The following is a 22,591-nucleotide window of genomic DNA, read 5'->3' as shown; positions in this document are numbered from 1 at the left end:
ACTGACTCGGGGACCTGTGTCAAGTAAAGTCTTGCATTACTTACGTTTGTATCAATAATTGTTTCCTCTTTGTAAAATATCTGATACACTTTCATTCAGTTTTGAAAATCTTGTTGAACTTCTTCCATAAATAGACAACTGTTGCCTTTTTATGTAGGTTTGTCCAGTTGCGGCAGCTGGATTCTCTACAAAATTACGAGATCACGCGAGAATCGCAGGATCACATATACCACATAAATCCATCTTGTCAGGCTTCAAGCAAAGTGTTTGTGCCAGGGCCGGAATCGTCCGGCCAATCAGCATCTGTTGAGGAGCTACAAACAGCAGCAACGATGCCTGCCATTTTCCAAACAGTTTCCAATGACGGCTTCTCAGATGGTTCTGTGCTAATAAACTATCGGACGCATCAAGTTAATGTAGTGCAACCCAACCTTCCTCTAGCTTAGGTCAGCTTCCAGTCGATAGTGGATCACCATGACAAATAAGGACACGTTTGGATATCCAGTCAGCTACTAGCTGACTAGGGTTGGGTACCGAAACACTGTGCCAATAGGGCACCGGTGCCGACGTAAACGGTAGTAACGAGACCGAATAAGAACGAAAATTTCAGCGCCTTATTTCGGTGCCTGACTTTACACTACACCTGACAGCAGTAACGTTAGCCTACCTTTAGCTAGCAGCTGTATTAAACACGGTTAAAATGCTACACAGTCTGCTCTACAGCGCAGCAGCTGCCGTTGTCGGAATTAAGCAACAAAGACGGTGCGTTCACTTAAAACAGGTAGCCTCATGGTGCATTCAAAGTTATTGTAAAATACCTTTTTCCCATCTGGTGGTTGTTTTTCTCATTCAACAGTAATTTACTGGTGAAATAAGTTATTGTTATAAGTTATAGTTATTACATTATTATTAAATCTTTAATTTTGACCATATGGCCTTAGCAATAAACAAGCCGTTCTTTAATGTCGCCGACTGTTGTTTAGTACCCTTCTTTTTTTTTTTTAACTTTATTAAAAATTATCGGTTTAGGCACCGGCACCGTTTTACAAGTATCACTTTAGCACCCGTATCGGAAAAAACCCAAACGATACCCAACCCTATAGCTGACCAGTGTAAAGCTGACAGTAACAGGATGGCTGCACTAGTGTACAGAGGAGCAAAGTTGATAGCTACTGTTTAATATCTCAACTGCACAATTCCTTTTATCTTAAAGGTTTTGTCACCATGTCAAATAAGATAACTGTCAACATACCTGCCTATGTTTCATTAATCTTTTGTTAGGTCTCCTACAGAAGACATTCGGTCTTGCTATCGTGTGTATATTTCTCTTCAGTAAAAATGTTTTTTGGATACATTTTTCTTTTTTTTTTAAGAATTGTGAATTCTGTTTGATTTATTTTACTTCATCAGACATATTCAATAAAAATAAATCAAGAACTAATTTACACATACTCGTGATTGAAATAACATGAAACAATGATGCCTTGCATGGATATTTAAATTTGACTTTTTTTTTTTCTTTAAACTGATCCAGATATTTTCTCTAAGGTAATAACAAAAGGCCACCAGTTGTTTCTTAGCAAAATAAATTCTGACTGGCCTGAATAACTCACCCCTATATGCTAACATGCTGTTGTAGTAAACAGCATGGTTTTATTTGGCTGTGTAGTGATAACAGGCTTTATTGGCTCCTTTCCATTATAAGACATTGATGTGCTGCCGGTCAGAGTTTGTACCTTGACTGTTGACATGTTTTTCTCACTAACCATTAACAGAATGGGAAGTTAATAGGTAGCTTACACCTGGGAAATGATGACGGTCAATAACAACTCAATGCAACCAAGTAGTCCACTGCAATGAATTTAGATTTTTGCTTCTATTTTAAGATGCATGTTGTAGTGTGATTGATTTTTTGTGTGTGCAAAGTGGTAGTGGGGGATTGAGCGTAAAAATGGGAACATAGCAAAAGGTGGTGAGCAGATGGGGTTCTCACCATTTAGATGCATGGAAGACACCAAGTGTGATTAGCAGGTGTGTGTCTGTATCATCAATATGAAAGCAGCAGACTAGATGGAGACCATTGGATCACTTCTGTCATAAGAAGCTAATTTTACCCTACATACCCAATCACCAGGCTCCTTTTCAATATTTTAGTTTTTACAAATTGAACTTGTGTCCATGACAGATGTTCACATTTGGTTAACAAAATGGGTCTAATGTTGAATGTGATTAATTTCCTACAAGGCATTCTTTTGTCGTTCTCTCTCTCTCATGCAAACGTAATCCAATGAATGACGGAGAGAAGTAGCCTAATGTTTGTTTCTTGTAGTGGAAACAAGCCTGTTACGTTTCCTTAACAAATTGCATTTAAATACAATCTTCTCACATCTGGGTTATTGACCATAACCATATGTTTTTGGCAGTTATGACTGGTATTATGGTTGATATGGTCCACGCATGGTTAAGTCATATTAGTATTATGTCTCACCACTACCAGTGTAGTTGAGTATGTTCACTGAGTGTAAATGGGTGTTTCAACACTGCAGAAGTTATGCAAATGTATTTTCTCATTTTAACACCGTGTTCAAACATTATCTGTCGTATCACCTTATCAAGCATTTAATCACCTCTTCCACTTTAAACAGCAAATCTGTTCACATGAGCTGACACTTTGTATGATTAGATGTTGACGGACAAGCCTGGGTGATCTGGTAGAAAAAACATTCCACCTGTATGGCCATCCCTTACCTTTTATTAAGGACAATTCTAAGAAAGCTGAAATTTGGAGGAAAATGGTAGCACGGCTTTGACAATAGGTCACGTGAGCAATATTGTCGCTTTGTGTTCTCTTGGTAACTTTGTAAACCTGCTTTTTTTGTACAAGATCAAATGAAATTTATTTAGCTTCCTAAGAATAGAATGTTGTCATAATGTTGTCATTGTAACACCTGTCTAATATTATTTAAACTATGAGGCATTCTTCACTCCTACCTAATTATTTTCTACATAGGAGTACATTGGAAGTGTGCCTCTCCTGTGTCCCCATGCTTCTGAACCTGGGAGGAGAGAGGGAGGAGATAGCTCATTATTTTAAAGACACAGTGGCTCTTGCAGCCAACCCCCCGACTACATAACAACCCTTCCTCCACTCCTTTACTCTCCTTCCTTCTTTTCCCCTCTTCTCCATCTGCCCCCGATGACCCACGCCTGCGCCCCCCAACCCCCCGTAGCAAGCAACAGCAGAATGCCTTTTCTCTCTGTACATCTCCTTAAGTAACAGCCCCCTAATGAATTCCCTCACTCGTGTGTGTGTTTTTTTTGTTGTTTGTGTGTGTGTGTGTGTGTGTGTGTGTTGTTTTGTGTGTGTGTGTGTGTGTGTGTGTGTGTGTGTGTGTGTGTGTGTGTGTGTGTGTGTGTGTGTGTGTGTGTGTTTGCTGGTCCAAATGTGGGCTTGTATGTGTGCCAGTGTGCAGCAGCTAAAGAGTATGAATGAGCATGGATAAGCATTTTGCTTCCAGGCTTCATTTCTGTTAACCCTTTCATCTCTGCTTCATTCAGATCAGACAGTGCCATACAGTAATGTGCTCTCTGGAGAAAATAATGCTGGAGCCAATGAGGAGAGAGAGAGAGAGAGAGAGAGAGAGAGAGAGAGAGAGAGAGAGAGAGAGAGAGAGAGAAAAAAAAAAAAAAAAAAAAAAAAAAAAAAAAAAAAAAAAAAAAAAAAAAAAAAAAAAAAAAAAAAAAAAAAAAAAAAAAAAAAAAAAAAAAAAAAAAAAAAAAAAAAAAAAAAAAATGCGCAAGTCAGATTGTAAAGGGGACTTTAGTGAGGCTGTTTCATGAATGATAATGGCCTAAAAATGCAGGTACACCTTTTCAAAGATCAATAAACTTTTATTTCTAAAGAATATTTAACACTGGAACTAGAAGACATTTTAAATATCCATAATAAATGAACAAAACAACCAAAAACAATGAATAAAATGGACTCTCAGTCTCTGTTAACAAAAAATGCACCGGAATAAAAACCAAACACAATCAAAAACGATAAATAAAATGGAAATTTTTCCGGCCGCGATAATTTCCATTTAAAAATGATCAAGCTAATTTTTATTTGTCATGCGATTAATTGATTTATTGCATATTGCGACAGGCCTAATGCAGATCACTAGTGGTTTCATGTCTTAAATGGGGAAAAAGGTTGATGTTCATATCCGGTTGTTCTGACGCTGTTGCAAATCAAAGATTACTATTTATACTGTGATCAATGATCATACACTAAGTATGCTGAAAGTCGATGAATTAACTAGTCTATAATAGATTTTTTTTCCTTTCTTTTTTCTACTTTTTCAGAAATCGGTTAATCATCAAGTTATTTTTCAAGAAGAACTACTACTCATATGCTCATTCCAGATTCTCAATTCTGTGGATTTGCTGCTTTACTTTGTCTTATGCCATGAACTTGCAATTTAATGGCATCACCCTTCACTATTTGTTAACATTTTAATGACTAACCAGTTAATTGATTAGAAAAAAAAATACAACATAGTGTAATTAACACCACTCGTAAAATATTGTCAATAAAAACTGAATCTTTTTTTACCTTTTTTGACGGTGGGATTTATTTCAGGGCTTTTTTTTGTATAATTAAATTGCAATTGTTTTCGGGAGGGGTTCCTAATAAACTGGCAGCTGAGCGTAAATAGACATTTGCTGATCTGCTCTGGTCTCTGGAACAAGATGTCTAATGTAAAAGTATTTTAAAATCAAAAATACTTGGATTTATTATTTTAAAAGACTTGTGTTTTAGGCTTATTATGGTTTCTCACATCTCCCTCCTTCCTTATCCTTCCAGTCTGCCAGAACAAGGACATCCGGAACAATGTGACCAACCTCCAGTCGTTGGAGAACTGCACCATCATCGAGGGCCACCTGAAGATTTTGCTCATGTTTAAGACCAAGACCGAGGACTTCCGGGGTCTCAGCTACCCAAAGCTGCGAGTGGTGACCGACTATGTGCTGCTGTTCAGAGTCTACGGCCTGGAGACCCTCAGCGATCTCTTCCCCAACCTGACGGTGGTCCGCGGAAACAACCTCTTCTTCAACTACGCTCTTGTGATTTACGAGATGCTGCAGCTGAAGGAGGTGGGCCTCCACAGCCTCATGAATATCACCCGGGGCGCAGTGAGGATCGAGAAGAATCCAGACCTGTGTTACCTGGCCACCCTGGACTGGTCCAAGATCCTGGATACGGTGGAGGACAACTTCATCGTAGCCAATAAGAATGACAGAGAGTGTGGAGATGTGTGTCCCGGCACGGCCCAAGGTCAGACCATCTGCCCACAGAACACCATCAACGGACATTTCAGGGGACGATGCTGGTCACAGAACCATTGCCAGAGAAGTAAGTGTATGTGTTTGAATGTGCTTTCAACAGTGGAGAGCTTATGTTTTTTTCCCCCCCTCATACACTCCCATATTTTTAAAATTCAGTGACTTGCACTTTGTGAGGATATCATTATCCATAAATCTGCTTAGAAGTAATAGAAAAAAGACGCTCCTTATAACTCCAGAACTTGCCTAAGATACACGTTTTTAAGTTTTCTTCGTTATCAAAGTAACCCAGGGATAATTTATTCAATGCATCCATGAGTACATTGCAAACAGAAACTGCTAATACTTGATTTGGCATACTTTTAATGGTTCCAATATATCAAAATGTAAAGTAATTGAAAGCAAAAAACAGGGCTCAAGTTGTAGCCCACAGCTAACTTTCCATATCCATTATATTATACTTCCTGTATACATCCCCAACATTTTTGTCCTTCTGATAAGAAAGTTTATCATTGTCAGGTGTTTAAACCAGCCAGATTCTCGCCAAATTAAAAAAAGACTGAACATTTATTTATTTAAATCTCCATATTGACTACCCGTTGTGTGCAGACATGATAGTATAGCACCTTTCCAGAATCCATCATGCTGCTCATTGTAAAGTGGTCCATTGAGACACATAATGAGAATATGCACTGGAGATTTTTTTCCTCCCAGAAATCAATTGAGACGACGAGATGTTTTCATTCCAAATGGTTCATATAATGATTTCTATGATGCGGAGGGTTGCTCCTAATATCAGCAGCCAGGGGTTGTGGACTCCCTCTGATTAGCATTTATTGACAGGAGCATTGTGGGCAAGTGATCTGTAATTATAGGCTCAGGATCTGCTTGATCTGTGAAATGACTCAGTGTTAAGCAAGGGAACTGCAAGCTCAAAGGTAGGCATTCTGGGAAACAAAGCCGTGACAGAAAGAGTGTTAGAGCGACAGAGTTGATAGTACACTTGTTTGTTGTACAGATTGAACATTGTACAGATTTTCTCTCCTTTTAGTAGAGAAGAGCTGTAGGTTTGCTTGGTGCTGCAGCCAGCTGCCAGTATGTCGGCCAGTCACTCAGTTAGTCAGTCAGTCTTTCCCCTCCTACCATAAACATAGAGAATGGCTTCTATTGTAAGACGCACAGAGAGAATGCTTATTATTTTTTGAAGGCGATTATAGCTTGTGTTGTTTTTTCTCTTCTGTCTCTGTGTCTGACAGAAAGGCTAGCGTTCAAAGCAAAACAACCATGTTTATACTCTAACATTGACTGTTGCAGCCCACATAAAATGCTGGCTCCTCGGTTTTCTGCCAGGTCTCACTGTCGGGAAAGTAGTACAGGAAATGTCTCTTATTGTGTCTCAGTCTTTGTCACTCACTCACTCACTCACTCACTCACTCACTCACTCACTCACTCACTCACTCACTCACTCACTCACTCCCTCCTCACTCCACTCACTCACTCCTCACTCACTCACACACTCACTCACTCACTCACACACACTCCCTCTCTCTCTCTCTCTCTCTCTCTCTCTCTCTCTCACACTTGTTTTTTCACGGTTGGACTTAAGCTGATTATTGATTTTTAATGTGAATGAATCTGTTAATGAAACTGCTTAAAATTTGCTTCCCTAGTTACAGTATATATGATTAATTTACATAGTCCCATTTCCTGGCAATACCCTCTTTTATTCATGCCCAAGACCAAATACAGGTGACCTAACACGCACACGCGTGCACACACACACACACACACACACACACACACACACACACACACACACACACACACACACACACACACACACACACACACTGTGTAATGGTTAGGTTAAAGTTTCTGATGATACAATTAAGAGCTCAGAAAAGTCGTTGATATTTATTTATCAAAGACAAAGTTTTATAAAATAAAAGTAGAAATTCTTCACTTTTACTCCTGCTCACAAACTTAAGAATAAAAGCTATTCATCAAAAGTTCTTACTAAAATTTTTAAGAGAGCTCCGAAGGTCTCTTAAGTGGGTTAAAGGTAGAATTTAGATGATTGCAGTGCAGAAACCGAGATGAACACACATCTGTCTGGGACATGTTTGGGAGTGGTTGTACAAAGTTACGTTGGTCACGATGATTTATACATTAGTTGAAGCAATATGTGTAATTCAGAAGTGGTGGTCATTTTGGGATATTATTTGCATTTGATTAGAAAATTTGATTGGATGTTACACCACTTTCCCCCTTTTTTCCACTTCCCATGCATACTCACTGTGGGCTCTTGCCAATGTGATAAATTCTCCTTGGAGAACTTTTTTACTCCTATGTTGAGCATTCATAAGTGTAATTCGGAGAAGTTTGACAAATACAAGCCCTGGACTTGATTTCAAAGACAAATGCCCTGACCATTGGAAAAAAGAGAATGTAGGCTGATGAACAGAAGTGGGTACGTAGGACGCCAAACAACCTGTTGTACATGTGCGTTCATGTCTCCTTTGCTTCGGATAGGCCGGGGGAGCAGGTATGAGGCTGTGCTCTGTGTCACATGACAGGCTCCAGTTTAGTCAAGAGCGGTGTGTCAAAGCAGGAGCCATTTCTAGAACATGATGCAATGGCTGTCTGCCCCTGCGGCAGGGGGAGTGTGTGGAGGCTACACATAGGGATGATATGTGTACGCTTACTGTAAATGCTTGCTAGTGACCGTGTGTGTGTTTAAGTGCATGTCCCCACTGGAGGAGAGAGCCGCAGTTCCACATTTCCACAGACATATTTTAAGCCGACAGCAGCCAAACTCTATTGCTTTTCTCAAATCAGCGCTGTTACAGATCAGAATAATATACATATTAAAGTATAAACAGTACAATTAGTGGGACAGCAATTATAACAATAACCATAGTGACAGTATAAGTCTTATTAGTGAGTTTTGAAACCGTTTAATACCTATGCGTCTTACTGCTATACAGGCATGTTTTCAGCCCCACGTGAGATAAAAGGATGTGAGATGTGAGCCTCAAGAAAGAGAAATGTGTTGTTTCCCTTGGGTGCTTGTGCAGTGATATACAGTGAAACACGTGCTGGGTGGTGGCGTGAGGAAACTGTAGGATCTTTAATTAGAGCTTCGGTGAATAAAAACTCACAGTTTACAAACTTAGATGCACACATACACACGTGTGCAGGGTGGAGGAACATTAGATGGGTCATTAAAGTTTACGTGTGAGTGGAAACTGTGGGGTTGTTTTTGTTTGTTGTGTTTTTACAGAGATCCAGTTGCCTTAGGTAAGAGCCAAGGGAGAGCCTGCATTCCTCTGATTTTACACATGCTCCTTACAAGCAGGAAAACCACTGTGTGTGTCTGTGTGTGTGAACCAAGACATGTTGTGTTTAACTGTGCAGGGCCCTTGAGTATCTTGTTGGCAATCCAAACAGCCTGGAGAGTGTATAAGATCTGACATTCATTGCCCAGTCTGATTTTGGTTTTGTATGTGTGTGTATCTGACCACACATGTATTTTGTGTGTATGTGCCTTCTGTATATTTAGAGGTATAGATCTGTGTATATACAGCATGTGTAGGTAGCTAGGATGTGGAGGTCAGTCCAGGAGTAGGTTTTCGGTTTTGTCAAGTGCACTCAGGCTGCAATTTTCCCAGCTTTTACAAGCTGTCACCAGTCGCTGTGGCTTTATTGCCTGATTGAATGTTGGTGGTTGCTCGCTTTTCCTCTGGCCAACAGTAGAGTGTAACATGCATTTCGATCATGCTTTATGCAGGCATCTTACAAAAGCCCCAATACGTTGGAAACCTTCAAACACAAGTTAGTTTGTGGATGTGGACATGTATCTGGACTGCATCAGTTGAAATGTCTTTGAGCAGTGAATTCCGACCAGTCCTACACGTGCTATTCTCCAGCTGACCCTGCACATGGATGTCCCTATGGAAAACTGAGAGTGAAAAGAATTGTTTCTCAGTCAAAAATCACAAGTATAAATAAAGGTTTGCTACTGCTGCTGTTGAAATACCAGATTGGCAAGAAAGGGAACACGTCTAGAAGAGAAGGGGAAGGTTGTCAGGTCTGAGATCGGTGAGGTTCATGGATCACCGACGCCTGCTTTGAATGAGACAGACAGGATGTGTAGGCATGTGGCATGCATCCTCTGCACCCACATGTTTGCACATGATGCATTAAGGATGAGTAAAATGGCATGGGTAGGACTGGTTTGGTTAACACGATGGGAAGCAGACACTTGCTATCTTTGACTTCTTGCTGTCTTTGGACTTATTGGATTGGTTTTTAGATGAAGGTAGAAGAATGTAGTAGTTCACCTCTTATCTGTTAGGCACAGTAAATGGCCTTTCAATTTAAGGATGAAGGTTTGTTTTGTCGGTGGGACCTTTTAAATGGTGTTAAAATGAAACCCATTTCCAAGGAGAGTTTGTTAAATTTGCAAAAAATGTATAATAAATAAAAAAAGAAGCAAGAAAGCTGAATTCATAGATGGCGAAACTGTCCTCTATTTAAGAAGAGAGACAGATGGATAGTCAATGCAGGCAAAGGCAGATTGCTAGTTTGAAAGCAATCACACAAGACCAAGGGCTCGATTAACAAATGAGAAGTAAAGACAGATAAAATTACAGATAGAAAAGGAAGCTGGGGTAATATTCACAGATGAGAGAAAGAGGGAATGGGAGCAAACATTCAATCTCTCGTTAAGATAAGGCTCTGTCTGTTCCTGAGGCATGGCACACTGTGTTCAGCCTCACAGACACCAGCAGGCACTGTACACACACACACACACACACACACACACACACACACACACACACACACACACACACACACACACACACACACACACACACACAAGCAGGAGGAGAGAAAGCTTTTCAGGTCAAAGTTCACTTTGCCTGCACCTACGTGCTTTGTTGTTTGTTGCGATTGTTTTCAGGCTCACACACACACCAGCACACAGAGGCACAGCTTCACCTCCCAGTGTCAAAAGCCACAGAGGGAAAATGCCCTCTCTCCATTACACGTACCACTTTCAGACCGTCACAGTCACACAGGTTAAACCTGCACTGGTGGTCGATCTAAATGGGTCAACGTGCGTCATTCGGCATGACTTCGTGACCCTCCTACTGACCAGAGTTGAACACGGGTCGGGCTGCCCAGCTCTCTGCTGGGGATGGGAATTTAATTTAGTTATTAGCACGTTTAAAAGACATTCAACTAACTTCCAAGCTTTTGTAAAAACTGAGAGATTGCGAGCACACAAGGGTTGAGCAAGAGAAAGGGAGCGTGAGAAAAATTGAAAGCGAAACTTTATGGTGTTTACAGTACTGTATGTAATTCTCAGGAACTGAGAGAACTTAATTTCTATGGAGCTACAGCTGTACTCTGTGAGCATTGATTAACCTGTGACGGCCATCTATGAAAGTGTAAAAAAACATGAAAACATGTTCAAAAGACTTCTCTTATGAAAGGAGTATTAAATGATAAGTTGGGATTTTCTTTGCCTGTCTTAAAACAATACTCCCATGCCCTCATGTAGCTACGTTGAGAGAGCAATTGTCGCTTCAGCGCTGTCTGAATTTGACAAATCAAGTCGGTATATTAATTCTTGTAGTTGTGTGTAGGTTTATTGGTTTATTTTATAGTTATGTCCCGACAACAGATTTACATGAAAGTACCAGGACATATCCTCAGAATGGTAACAAAGTCTGTTGAAACATATAGAAATTCTGTATTTAAAAGATTGTAAGAACTCCAGGAACTCACTGGTCCTGGCCAAGAAATAGCCTCGCACATAACCTGTCATCTTAAAACCACAAATTGTTGTTTTTACACTTAGTTTATTTTTTTTTGTGCAGATTATATTTTGTGTTATCCCCTGTTTTCAGTCGTTATGCTAAGTTAAAGGTTCCTGGCTGTAGCTTCATAATTGTTAAACTATTCCTTTAATACCCATTTACAGTACCGTATTTTCTGGACTATAAGTCGCTCCGTAGTATAAGTCGCATCAGTCAAAAATGCGTCATGAAGAGGAAAAAAACATATATAAGTCGCACCGGACTATAAGTCGCATTTATTTAGAATGTTTTTATTTATTTTTTCATCTGTCAACTACACAATAGCACACAGAACAACAGGCTGAATACGTTAGGTGTCCGGTTTGTTAACGTAACACATTAACAGTTATTGAACTATACAATAGCACACAGAACAACCAGCTACCAGGGCGTGGAGCATGGATGTATTAAAAGGCGTGGAGACGTAACTGCACCGTTGACAAGCCCCTCCCGACTCCTTCCTCCAGCTCTGGCCATCTTGCTTTCAGCCCGCGATTAGCCGATTAGCTTTCTTTGTTTTCTTCATTGCAGTATGAGTCACCTTTTCGCCAGTCCCTCACAAGTTTATCCCTCATTTCAAACTTTCTTTCTGCTGCTCGATTACCGTTTTCGGCTGCATATTTTACTACCTGCAGTTTGTTATCTCTTTTCTTTCTCAGTTGTCTTTAGGAGCAGCATTCTAGTTATCACAAGCCTAGAGCGCCCTCTCACGGTTGTAGACGGTAATGTTTTCAGTATGAATTAACATTTAAAAACATGTTAAATTATATATATTTTGATATATAAGTCGCACCTGACTATAAGTCGCAGGACCAGCCAAAGTAGGAAAAAAAGTGCGACTTATAGTCCGGAAAATACGGTAGTATGTTGCCATTAAACGGTATCACCACGCTGTTAACATAACCTAATGCTCGGCTGGACATTTCCATTAGAGTTTTATTTCTCATGCTATCAAATGAAACTGGACAGTCAGTATGGATAAGCTGAGGGCCAGATGAGAAGGCCAGGAGAGGAGGAGAAGGGGGTGGGGAAAGCTAAATAAACAGAGCAAAACAAACAAGTCAAGTTTCAAGTGTGGCTCCCAGGTACACACGCAGACACACACTCAAAAACCACACACACACGCACACACACACACATACACACACAGTGGCCAAGCTAATGGAGGCTAAGACAGTTCTGAACTGGCATGAACATCTGTCCTGAGTCATCGGATCACAAGTGGACAGCTAAAAGCACAGGTGAAAACTCTCTCAGGATGCATTGAGGACACATTGAGATTGGATTACAAAAAACACATTTGGAGGTGGTTTGAGCCGCATGTGTCCACATTCTAATAGCAGTGAGAACGGGAATGTCAAGTCATTTTATTTGTATAGCACATTTAAACGAACAACAGTTGACCCAAAGTGCTTTACAGGTAGAGCAGGGAAGGCAAAAACGGTATGCCTTAAAGATACATAATCATGTGTGCAAGGTACCATGAATATAGTTAGGCAAAGGTAGAATTAAATAATGTAACATAATAAACAACAATAAAACAACAATGGAACTATGTTTGCAAATAGAAAAAGATAAGAAAAAGTTCAGTTCATAGCTCTGAATCTTAAAAAAATAATAATTAGGAATCAGAATGTGTCCTGTGTCCACATTAAAGACCGCCTACTCAATTGTGAGCAGAACTACGTACTCATTCCAAGTATTTCTCATGTCACAGAAACCACTGAGAGTGAATCGTATGTTCTGGGTGTTATTATCATATTCCGTTAGTGATGTGTCAGTGTTTTTGTTCCTGCAAGCTGCCTGCTCCTATATCCCCAGCTGTCTCAAGCTCTCTGCAGCACTGTTGCCTTGAAAATAATGTTACTTTTAGTTTTATAAAATGTCCCCAAATTGACCAATATGTAGGACATTACTACAGAACTTCCTGCTATTATGTCGTCTCCTGTTATTAATTAGTCTCGCAATACCAGAGCTACACAGCGCTGTCCAGAGTTGACGGTTAACTGAGTGGTCAAAGCAGCGGCTGTGAAACGGTTTGTTTTCCAATAAGTTCTTCACAATAAAAGTCCCCCGTTATTTTGGTATTTGAATACTTTTATTATGAGGCAACAAAATGTTGGGACTTCATTAGCAGTAACCTAACGTGACTCCTAGTGAACATGAAGTGTAAAATAAAGCTTAACTTCAAACCACAGAGATTCCATTAGAAGCAACAAACCTACTGAGAGCTGAACACAGAGACTTTTAAAAACCTCTGTCTCTCCTGTAAAGGTTCCGTCAGCCGTCAGTATTTCTCCTTATGTCCACCTTTTTACAGTCTATGGTCGGTACACAGACTGTGGGCAGCACTTTTTCATTTTTCACTTGATTTATGTCAAAGTAAGAGCTGACAATTTAAACACACACAGCCAGCCTGTATGCAAACGGAAATGATGTACGTGTTTATTTGCATATAGAGCGGGGAAGTGAGCTCTGATCACAAGTGGTCACTGAGGACGCATTTGGAGACACATTCTACAGACGGGAAACACACACACACCTAGAGCTGTCCACTTGTGATCGAATCACTCAGGACAGATGTTAAAACCAGGTCAAAACTGTCCCTAAGAGAGAAATAAAATGACAGCATTAAGGATGGAGGCGCTCAATGAAGCGTACTGTTGCCCTGCGCCCACAACCAAACAAAAATACTTAGCCAGCCCGGCCTCTTAATTGGGGTGTAAAAGTGTCTCCGCTCTGCTTCCACACTTCCCTCTCAATCTCTTCTTCTCTTCTATCTTTCTTTGGTTCAGTTTTGGCAGTAGTTTCTAATGAAAGGTAACAAAAGAGTTTTTCTGAAGCGGCTGTTCTTAATTAGCCATTTAGTGCTCCGTGACATAAACACAAAGGGACAGACTGCCTGATAGTGCAGGAGTGTTACAGTTTGTGTAAGTGCCGTTTTACGTAAGGGATTACTGTATATAAAAAGTTATGGCTCATTAATAATCGATAATGACACATTACTAATTTTGCATTACTTTAGAGGGAAACCAAAAAAAATGACCAAAAAGTACTAGACTTCTCTAATAACTTAATGATCTTTGTGTCGCTGTTAAGAAGGACTTGGTATTATTTGACATTTATTTGATAAGAACGCTGATATGATACCTGAGTTTTGGAACTGATATCAAAAACAATACTTTTTTCAATACTTTATGTTTATTTATTTATATATATATATTTGGGCTGACAGTTATTTACAGTTATTTGGGCTGATAATATTATAAATAAATTCTCAAAAACCTCCTGATTTTGCACCACATTTTAGTAAAAATGTGTTCTCTTCCGAAGTAGAATACGTGAACCTTTTGTCTTCCTTCTGTTAATTCAAACAGAAAAGTAGAGAGCGAACAATTGAATGATAGTATTTGAATTGTTTCCAATTTCCTTCTCTGTTCCAGGTCCGACGTAAAGTGAATTACAAGTGATGTGATCCTGATAGTGATAGACTGTTATACACACAAGAGAGAGCTGCGTACACTTGTTTTCATCTCTCTCTCTCTCTCTTTCTTTCTTTCTTTCTTTCTTTCTTTCTTTCTTTCTTTCTTTCTCATTTATTGCTATAGACACAGACAAGCTCCTCTTTGATGGTGTCCGTTTGTGATAGTTAAAGCTTTTCCGTGGTGGCTTGCCTTACATTAACACACTCACTCACTCACTCACCACTCACTCACTCACTCACTCACTCACTCACTCACTCACTCACTCACTCACTCACTCACTCAGTGGTGTTTGAATTACCATGAATATCTTATAAGGGACAAGGAGTGAGATGAGGAGACAAAAACTAAATGGGAAGGAAGGATAGAAACAGACAGATGGAGAGGGAGAGTTAGTAATCGTGCTCCTGTGTTTTCCTTCCTGGCAGCTTGCATCCTTGTTAACAAATCCAAATTAACTTTGATAAGCGTGTGTGTGTGTGTTTTTCCCTCTACCCGCTCCATTTGTGCAGTGAGTGCAGTAGCAGGCAGTGCTAGCCGAGCGCCCCAGGGGATCTGGAAAACTCTCTCTCCTCCAGCTCATCAATGGACGGGCACTCCCACATCCTGCTCTAAACACACACACGCACACACAAAGCGCACATGTGTATACACAATTGTAATGTTACACATTCAGATACATAGGCTTAATGGAGCACGCTGACACTACTGCCCAATATTTTAGCAGGGGATTGGCATATATGTAAGTAGCCTATAGTGTGGAGAGGATGGGGGCTTCTGAGGATACCAGCATGCTGGAACAAGATGTGTGGCTACTGCACTGTTTTTTTTTTAAGTGTCAAGAAGGAGAGAATTCCTTATCCCTTAATACCTTCTTCTGCCTTTTTTTTTAAGAATAAACATGTCACTTATGTTAACATAGGGGTGTTGAGGAGAAGACTGATATAGCTTCCTAATGAGGGTAATGGTTTGATTCCCTCTGTGCACAAGTGGTTTGATGTGAGACTTGGTGTGTGAGCTGGAGAGGAAAGCATGTTGGCAGACAAGTGGTTGTTACAGCCTGAGCTGTCTGAAAGGACTTCCTCATTACTTCCTGCCTTTGTCCAAATCACTTCCTACTGCCGAGCTGTACAACTGGGCCCTGGGGGGAGGCTGGCGGGCGTAGAGAGTGTGTTGGGGAGGGGGATATTATTTACGTGAGAGAAAATGAAAGGAAAGAAAAGTTAAATTAATGGATCACAGTTCTCTCTAGATCTGCAACCCTGAAACAGAAATGCCAAGCTCTGACAGTGCTGCAAATAGGGCTGCAGCTATCGATTCTTTTTGTAATTGATTAATCTAGCACTTTATCGATCGATTAATCGATTGATCGGATACATTTTTTTTTTTTTGCGTTTTTAAGCAATCCAAACTAGGGAAAAAAGCAATATTTTCGGAAAAAGCAACATTTGTATTGCCTGTATTGATTTTTTTTCAAATGATATCAACCTCAAACTAAGGCATACATTAAACATACACAAACATTAGGTTTAGTTGTGCAACTTAAATTTCAGAACTACAAGTTTCAACCTGAGACTGATCTGTATATACAGTAGGCATATATGTAAATATTAGTTATACTCAACCTATTTTCATTTATATATTTGATTATAATGTCACACAGCTCTGTTAAACTTATGCTATTAGATCGTTGATCAGCTGTTTCTCCGCGGGGAGGAGAGAGAGAGAGAGAGAGAGAGAGAGAGAGAGAGAGAGAGAGAGAGAGAGAGAGAGAGAGAGAGAGAGAGAGAGAGAGAGAGAGAGAGAGAGAGAGAGAGAGAGAGAGTGTCAACGCATCGGCTCATCAGATCGTGGTCACCACTACGTATTTTCTTGTCTTTGTTTTTGGTAGTTGTTGTGTTTGGTGTAGTTTCATCGTCTGTACGACTCTGATTTACTTTAGTCGGTCCTCTTCGTGGAATGGATGATTAAGATAGACGTCGTGCTATTATCGTGGTAAGCTAGTTTGATTTTGCAGTAGACACACTGTACAGAGTTTTAGTTTTAATTACGTTTGAACTGATTCCAAACTTTGGACCCTTTCTGTCGTTTTCTCCAGCCTGTCTCTTCTCTTAGCCCCTCGCTATTTACGCTCTAGCATGTGTCGCCCATTGACATATATAAAAGGTGTCGCCAGCAGCAGACTGAGCCGCGTCTGTGCGGAAACACCGTCCGTCAGCGATACAACGTTGGTAACATTGATTTAACGAAGCTTCGAGGCAAGTCATTTTGCATCGAGGATTTTTTGTAATCGAATTATTCGAGTTATTCGAGGAATCGTTTCAGCCCTAGCTGCAAATGTTTATTTCATTATTCACTTTGCTAACCTCCAGCAAATGCAAACCCCAGGTTGTAAATCAGTTTGTCAGAAATAAGAATACAAGCAGCTGAGGCGATAGGCGCGCGGTAAGGAATTGCATAAAGTGTTTGTGTGTGAGGGAGGAAAAGAAGAACACGACCCTCCCTCTGGTCGAGAGAAGGGGATTGTTTTCATGTGTTTAGCCAGATCAGATGACAACACACACACACACACACACACACACACACACACACACGCACACACGCCCACTTGATAGTGAAGACACAATCTGATCAACAGTAGCCTCATGTCCTAGTATTCAATACTGTATTGCACTCACATTCAGGCATACCTGACAATCTTTCAGTTTTACAAAATAGTGCTAGCAGTACAATAGCACAGTCAGTGATTACATCCAATTTGTTAAATTTCTCCTAACCACGTATAGTTATACACAATACTGGGAACAAAGACGTCTTTGATAAATTAGATACTACAGCACGTTTTTTATCATGAATTTTTTTTTGTATCAAAACGGATGATTTTTTTTTGTATTGATTTATAACTGATAAAAACTGTCCCCCCACCCACCCCACCCCCACACACCCACCCATTCACTCCTTTTGGTGGTGACCAAGCCCTCCCCACACTTCCCCACAAGACTCCAAATAATAATGTCAATATTGTAACATCGACACAGTCATCAAACTTACTTCGGTCATACATACATTCGGACGCACACACAGGATTATATGATATACAGTATATTGTGCTTTCACTGCTCTTATTTCAGAATACATGATATATGAAATCTGAAGCCTACAATAAACAGTTAGACAGTACCCATAAAGATGTTCAAACTATCATGAGTAAAGGAAATAATAAAATGAAAATTGTTTATTAAAACCGTCCCTTCTATAAACACACATCAGCTCAGAGTGAAGTGATGTTTTATAACTCAGTCAAAGCACAGCCAGTCCCTACCTGTCCTGTACATCATTAACTCACTGTAAAGGGAACAACACTGCTGCTTCAGTGGAGCAAGGAAGCTCCGTGTATGTTCATGGATACATGATTTCAGAACCGCATGTTTGAGGCCTAACATAGTCTGTAACCACAGCTACTAGTATGTACTTTGGAATATGTGATGCTTATGCTCCATCAAATACTTGGAATTTCATGGGTGGCTTTGAGGTGGTACACCGGCTCAGCTAAAGGGGTTGGGAGAGATGTTTGGACATTTAAAATTCTCAAGAATTTTGTTGTTACATCATCTTCTTGGGAAAGCAGAGTTTCCCACAGGTCGAGAATGTATTTGTGTTGGTGTGCTGGTTGTGGAGTTCATGCTTATCTGACACCTAACAAATTAGAAAGTATGCTTTCGAATTATTATTTGTTTATGTTTTCACCACGTGTACACCCTGGTTTGGTTGGGAAAGAACCGTGACAACAGTTGCTTGAATCGAATCTTGAAAACCTGCATGTACTAAAGGAAGCTCTCAGATGTCAGTGCTGGAAATCAACTTTGTGTTTCTAAACTTGTTGTTCCTAAATCAAACTTTATCCTCATATGACCTCCCCAACCTTGAAGTTCCTTCCAAACCCAACTCTTTCCACGTAGTTCTGTCCAGACGCAGCTCACTTCGCTGAATGTCATGTCCTTGGATTTCAAGAAATGGCTCTTTTTTTCCTTGAACCATTTAATAGGTTTCTCTTAGCGCAAAAAAAAAAAAAAGAAAGGAAAAAAAACAGCACCCTCCAGGGAGTCTGGCCCTACCCAGAACGTGTTAAGTGTCTGGGAAAGGAGCATAATTCTCAGTAAACGGAGCTTTGATGGTGACCACCACTCCTGTGCAGGCATTAGTGGTGCAGTCCAGAGACTTCTGTCTATTTAAGGCGATACTTGTGACACTAGGCTCGGGGGGGGCTGGGAGGGGCTGGGGTGGACAGATGCGGGGCGCATTATTGGCAGAATGGGGGGATGAGTTGACCCACCCAGGTCAGAGGTGAGCAAGTAGAGGATGTGGGGAGAAGACGGGTCAGAAACCAGTGGGCCATTTGTTGGCCATAATTACAGGGTAGGACATGGACACATACATGGGCTCACAAAGACCGGAAGTCCCAATGAGGAACATGGACTTGTGGGTGTGGGTGGTCATAGTTTTTTGCCTAGCAGCAAGGACACACAGGGAAAAGTAATGTTCTTTCTTCCTCCTCTTCATAACCCTACTGACCTGCTCTACTGCTGACATCTAGACACAAAGTCATAATTATCCAGGATAATAAATATTAAACCGTATTAATTTACCATCTGATTTACTATCTGCCAGGTCTGGAAACCCCCCACCCCCCCCCCACCCCGTTAAAGAGTTCTTATAGTCTGGCTAGCTGCTCTGTAGTCTTGATTGAGTGTAAATATATATTTTTTTCTCTCCCCCAGCTGGACCACCTGGAGAAAGCTTTGGCATTAAATATTGTAGTAAGAGATCTCTCAGAAATCTAGTATCTCATCTAGTAAGGAAATGGTGTCATTTTGTTATTACAGAAGCCAGTTCGACCTAAATCTCTTTGTCATGCTGAATGGCTTAGTGGCTGTGTCACCCCTACACTGTTGGCATCAGTACACAGACTGGCATAGCTCCAATTTGCAAAACAGGTACTTTCCTCTGACCTCCACCTTGTACTACTTGTTGTTGTGGCATTTGTGTTGAGACTTGTAGCATTACTCAGGAGCTGGTAGAAGAAACTTGTAGAATCTATAGTGAAACTAATCTGATTAGAAATGTTTACACAGAAGCGAAAATAAATGTGTGACACGGGGTGACATTCACCTATGAGTACCAGATAAAGCTCGGACCAGATAAAGCTCGGTGCCACTGGCATTTTTGGGTGTCACACAGGATATGAAGGTATGAACCCTGGTTTAGGTATTGGACTAAGGGTGAGTGGAGGTCACAGCATGAGGTTGAGAAACCGACAGCTGTCAACCTCCTTCCTTTGCTAAAATGTCTTCTGCTTTTTTCTATTTCCCTTCAGTTGTTGCTTCATTTGAACACCCGGCCTCACTCCTGCTGCTGTCTTGGAACATTGTAGAGTTGTTTTATTTTGCTTCTCTCCACTCATCTGTCCAGATCATGCCTGAACAGCCCTGTAGTATGAAAGTGATGTTGTAAAAACATTAAGGCCTATAAAGTCCCTCGGCTGCCTATGCCATCTCCACTTTCCTCCTGATTGCTTGAGTGGCAATATATATTTGCAAGACAGATATAAAATGCCATTATAATCTTTTTCTCTTTGCCTAAATGCATACCATGATGATAACAGTGTGGTGACAGTTATAAGACTGCAGTAAAAATGGCTGCTGCTATCTCTCTTGCAGTACAGCATCTTTATTGAACTGTAGTAGAAAGTTGTAGCACAGGACACGACTGCAGTCATAGTATGCATTCCCTGCACTTCACCAGCTCTCCTCCTCTCCTCACTACACTTTGATGGCTTCGCTGCCCTCATGAGGAATGAATGCATTTAATAATTTCACCAATATGGTTGGGATGTCTAGTCATCTTGTCATGTGTAGAAAAACCTGCAAAAAGCATCAGACACAGATAAAACAGTGTGATGAAAAAGAAAAAATATGGTCTTTCCTGTCTTTATTTTTCTCTCTCCATTTCTCTTCCCTGTTGCTCCACCTTATGTGAAAGATCCTCCCTCTGCACTCCCTCCCCTCTCCTTTTTTTCCTTTCTGTCCCTCTGTTCCTTTGCTTTGTGCTCTCTCTCTCTCTGTCTCCCCCTCTTTCTTCCCTTTGCACTGTGGTATGCAGACATGCAGGAATTTCTGGGCCTCAAAATGATAGACCAAACTTGTCAGCCCTGGCTCCTGTTACTAAAGATGGCCGCCCTGGCAGTGTGTGTGCCTGTGATTGGTGCACGTCTGAGTTACTCCCCATGTGATTGGTTATAACATGTTTGTCCACAGCTCTTGTGTTGTTGGCAAAAGTGGGAATTTCAGTTTTTTGTTTGTACAAGGTACAGTTTTCATGTGTAATTTGTGACAGCTTAGTGACTGTAACTCTTCCTCTCTTCTGTTTTTCTCCCGTACAGTTTGGGCTTCAGAGACATATGTGTTTATTGCAAGCTGCTGTGTTTGTGTCTTCTTGTGTGTGTGTGAATTAGTCGTGTGTCGCTTGGAGATGAAGACGGTGGATCAAATTCGGGCTACAACTACGAATTAAAAATTTTGATTATTCTGCCAATTTCTTTAATGATTATTCAACTGATAGTTTGATCTTTAAAATGTCAGAAAAAAGGAAAAATGCCATCTGAAGATGACGTCTTCAGAAGTTTTGGTTTATCCGTCCAATAGTCCAAACCCCAAAGATATTTAGTTCACTATTACAAAAAAAAATGCAACAACAAAGCTGGAAACTTTCATGTTTGGCATTTTCATAGCGTATAGGTGCTGTCCTATCTGATAAGTAAACTGGCGACACCACATTTTATAAATTGTTGTAGGTCTTAAATGGTAAATTATGAAATTGCACCAGATTGTTTGCTTAAGGTCCAAGAGCTGCTTTTGATCATAGCTGCAGCACAGGTCATACCATTTGTTGTATGGTCAGATGTCTGTATGCATGTAGACTGGACAGAGTGTAAGGAACACAGGAAACGATAATAGAGATCAACAAATACACACTCTTACACTTTAGCTTGTAAAGTTTAAAATATACACTAAAGCAGGATTAAGTTTCAAATTTAAAATGCATGTCAAATGACCCAATGTAGAAACAAATAAAATACACCCACATTCTGCCTTTAGGTGAACTCCTCATCATATAGTAGGGGGCAGTAGGTTGTTATAATTGATCTGCCTATTTTATTAATGCCAACTAATTCTCAAATTCGAACGTCCGCTTCAATTATTTTTGCCTCCTAATATATATTGAAGATGACCCTGAGTAGCACCCATAGCTCTTCCTTAATATAGACAATGAGCTAGTGAACTAGTCTCTTACGACGCATGTGTTTGTTTGTGTATCACCAGGCAGAATGACGTCCAACCTGACTAATATTTGGCATTCCTTGGCTGTTGCGTCCTCTCTCCAGTGTCTCCTGCACTGGGCCTTGTGATGGCATTGTTGCAACTAAATAAGGTTCTGCTCCGGTGCTCTGCTCGTCGCCTGTCAGCCAGACATACTGCACTCTGCTGTCTGTTCCGCACACTCTCATACACGTGACACAGATGACTCTCACAACTATGTTTTGCTGGTGTTTTGGATGAACTGTTGTGCACCTGTGCTTGTGTGCGTGCACCGTTTATACCCATATATCATCTGACTACTCCTTGTGCGATTTGTATCTTGACAGAGATGAAGTGGAATGAGGTTTTTCTTTCATGAGGAATGTTGCTGTCATGTGCTGTCAGTTTCCCTCTTTTTAGTTTGCCTATGTGTACTGTACCAACGGCTGACCTGCACAACTCGGAATTTAGGGCAATGTGATCAACTGGACCCATAATATTACTGGTGTGTGGACAACAAGCTTGTGTAACTGTGTGTGTGTAGTGTAATTCATAT

General features: G+C 40.5%; 1 protein-coding gene across 1 annotated transcript in view; it reads left to right on the top strand.

The window, feature by feature from the left end:
• Nucleotides 1-22,591, top strand: part of insrb (insulin receptor b) — an 88,460-nt gene that overhangs the window by 21,555 nt on the left and 44,314 nt on the right. Inside the window, exon 2 of the mRNA XM_039811042.1 lies at nt 4,853-5,401. Within this exon, the coding sequence (XP_039666976.1) occupies nt 4,853-5,401 (549 nt within the window). The remainder of the gene's footprint in view (nt 1-4,852; nt 5,402-22,591) is intronic.

Source organism: Perca fluviatilis, chromosome 9 (genome assembly GCF_010015445.1).
Source record: "Perca fluviatilis chromosome 9, GENO_Pfluv_1.0, whole genome shotgun sequence".
Lineage (NCBI taxonomy): Eukaryota > Metazoa > Chordata > Actinopteri > Perciformes > Percidae > Perca > Perca fluviatilis.
Note: the sequence above shows the minus strand (reverse complement) of the source record. Positions and strands in the feature narration are given on the sequence as shown.